Source organism: Condylura cristata, unplaced genomic scaffold (assembly GCF_000260355.1).
Source record: "Condylura cristata isolate star-nosed mole 26May11 unplaced genomic scaffold, ConCri1.0 scaffold00010, whole genome shotgun sequence".
NCBI classification, from domain to species: domain Eukaryota; kingdom Metazoa; phylum Chordata; class Mammalia; order Eulipotyphla; family Talpidae; genus Condylura; species Condylura cristata.
The window spans coordinates 3,469,223-3,472,488 of record NW_004567111.1 but is presented as its reverse complement, the minus strand read 5'-3'; the positions used below and the strand labels follow the sequence as shown (position 1 = coordinate 3,472,488).

The 3,266-nt window shown below is 43.1% G+C and overlaps 1 protein-coding gene across 1 annotated transcript in view; it reads left to right on the top strand.

Annotated features, from left to right (window-relative positions):
- The window catches only part of TPP2 (tripeptidyl peptidase II), a 40,420-nt gene extending 39,390 nt beyond the window's left edge, over window positions 1-1,030 (top strand). The window contains exon 30 of the mRNA XM_012723155.1: window positions 98-1,030. Within this exon, the coding sequence (XP_012578609.1) occupies window positions 98-187 (90 nt within the window). The 3' untranslated portion in view covers window positions 188-1,030. The remainder of the gene's footprint in view (window positions 1-97) is intronic.
- The last annotated feature ends 2,236 nt before the right edge of the window (window positions 1,031-3,266 follow it).

Genomic DNA, 3,266 nt, shown 5'->3' with positions numbered 1-3,266 from the left:
CGGGGGCAAAGGCCCACGAGGCGGCCGCGCCGGACTCGCCCCGCCCCGGGCCCCGAAGCCCTGGGCTTTGACCTCCCGTCCTTGTGCTCTGTTACAGCTGATGAAGTTACTTGGCTGGACCCACTGCGCGTCCTTCACTGAGAACTGGCTCCCCATCATGTACCCGCCTGACTACTGTGTGTTCTGAGCTAGGAGCCAGGCTTGACATTTTACCGAAGTTTTATAGTGAATGGATATAAAGCAAATTTGTGACATTTTTAGTCTAATGCATGTTTTCATCCACTATCACATACTGATTATTAAATGATGTGTATTTGTCAGAGAATCCGCTGGCGTGTGGCTCAGTACATGTGAGACGAGGCCTCTGGCACCCTGGTGTTTTCTGAAAGCCTCTACCGCTGCGGCTGTGCCCGCTGCCGCTGCGGCTGTGCCCGCTGCCCGCTCCGGCGCCTTCCACGTGGGCCGCAGCTGTCAACGTGCATGTGGGTTTTCAACAGGAACTTTTAACTGCAAACCTGTACAATTCTATTTTTTATTTTATAAATGAACAGGGTTTTAACATGCTCGACTTTAATTTTTTCAATTGTCTGAAGGCCTTAAAAAAGCTACGTTCAGTGTAGCTAAAATTATTTATTGAACTAAAAAGTAACCGAACTTAATTTCAGATTTTTTTGGCAAAAGTTTACATTTAATTAAGGGGAAAAACTAAAACCGGCACAAATAAATGTGTGGCAGTTGCTGGAGCATCCGTGCTTCCTTCATAGATTCTCACATCTTGAGGTTATTTCAGGCCAATCATCTCTAGCGTCCTCTTGACATGCAGAGTATCCGAATGAACTGATGAGACATGTGTAAGTGCCAGACAGCTAAATCTCTATCAGGTATTGTAAAGATACACATATGGTATGTTCATTAAAGTTGAAATAATGTAATCACGTGAATAAATGTGCAAAAACCAAGATCCCAGTACACCATATGCACTCTGATACCTTAATTTTTTTATAAATAATAAAAACGAATATTGAACCTTCTTAAAGTTGGTCTTAATTTTTCCTAATGTTTGGGGTTAGAACAGAAATGATACATTAAATCCTTAGGCAAAAAATTCAATATATTATGAGGTAATTTATTTTATAATATTTCTTACAGGTTTGCAATTATTTGAATATATTTCCAGTTTTCATTGTGTGATTAACTTTTGTGTATGTTAACTTATTGTTTTTATGTTTCTGGTTACTATACTTGCTTCTCTGATCCTGACTCCACAAAATAAACAGACACACGTAGACACTATTAAAAGACCTCTACGCACTTACGGCAGGCGTGTTTGTGTGTTAATGATCTTTAAATCTCATCCCCTAGAATTGACTGCTAGTACCCTTGTCTAGCCGTTCATAGCTATGTCTGGGACCCTTATCCGATAAACACACGGAGACCGTGAGGTAGCGCAGGTAAGCATTCGAGCACCGTGCGCAGTCCTCAGCCGTGCATGCAGGGGCGGCCGCACGCACCTCCTCGGACAAGCACGCCTTCCCGACATGCACGCACGTGCCCACGTGCGCAGGCTCAGACCCAGAAGGGACCCGGAGAAGGGCGGCCGCGGCCCTCAGTGTTCCTGCTGAGCGGCCGACGGAGGGACGGGTGGTCAGTCAAGGACGCTTGTGCAGCCCAGCTTTTATCATGCCGACTGCGCACCGCCTGGAGCAGGGACAGGGGCTGGGTCGCAGCCTGTTTGCAGTAAGCCAGCCGCCGCCGCTCACCTGTGTGACGTCATGTTTGGCCGAACCTTAATCCTTTCACCCGTGTTCAGTCTTGCTTTGTGACCTCTGTGTAGCCGACTTTGTCCATTATTGGATGTGAGGCATCGAGATCTTTTTTGATTTGTCGCTGCAGTCCTAATTTGTTTCGTGAATTTTGAAATGGGTCTCTCTGTGTGTTATGTGATTGATAGCTTAATGAATTGACCCTTGAATCATGAAATGTCCTTATTTGTTACTAACGACGACTTTTGGTTTGGAGTGTTTTCCCTGATGTTAGTCTGACCGCTCCGGCCCTCTGGTGACTGTTTGCCTGGTATATACTCTTCTGTCCTTTTCCTTTCAACTTATTTCAGTCTAGAGTATCTCTTTGTCTTTTCATTACAGTATTGAATTCATTTACATTTCGTGTGATTACCGATTTGTGAGTGTTTCTGGCTGCCATTTTTCTATTTTTCTCAGTGTCTTGTACCTTTTTGTTCTAGTCTAGTTATGACTGCCATATTTTATGTTAGGTATCTTTTAGTGTACTATTCTAACCATTTTTTTTTCATTACATTGTTTTTATCTTTTTAGGGTTTTCTCTGGGGATTGTAGGGGCTCTTGTTAGCTCCTACAGGTGGCGCAATCTAGTTGGACTTAATACCGACTTAATTTCAGTGATCCACAAAAGCTTTGCTCTTCTGTAGCTCCATTCCCTCCCCCCTCCATAGTGCTGTTGGCGTCAAAAAGTTACATCCTATACGTCGACATATTTGTAGATACTGATCTATGCAATTGTCTTCTAAAATCAGAGAGGTGTTTTTAGAAATTTGCAAACACAAAAATACATCGATAATGTCTCTGTTGAATTTTCCTTCGTGACCTCACTGATGCTTTTTCTTTTTCCATTGTATTTCAGGTTACCAACTCGTGTCCTATTTCAGGTTACCAACTCATGTCCTTTAAGTTCAGCCGGAAGGCTCCTTTTAGTATCTCTTGTAGGGCAGATTTGCCAACAACACGCTCTATGTTTATCTGGCAATGTCTTAATTTTGCCTTCATTTTTAAAGAATCATTTCGCTGTTTATATCAAAAGAATTTTTGGTTGATAGCACTTAAAATGCCATCCCACTGCCATCTGGCCACCACCCAACTTGTCAGTGACAAGTTGCTTCTCTGGATGCTTCTGAGATTCTTGGTTGGTTCTGTTTTGGGGCAGGGAAGGTGCTACATCTAAAGATTTGATTCTGATGCGCCGGGTGTGGATCTCTGATTTTTATCCTGTTGGGAATTTGTTGATCTTGAGCTTCTTGGATGTATAGATTGTTTTCATTCAAATCCGGGACTCTATCTTTGCCAATATTTCTTGGGACGCTTTCTATCATTTTCTCCCACTTTTTAGGATCCTATTATGAGAAAGGTGTTTTGCCTTGACAGTGTCCCACAACCCCTGAGGCTCTCATTTTTCCTTCTTTTTTCAAACAGGAACATCTCAAATGGCCTGTCTTCTGGGTTCTCTGCTTTCAC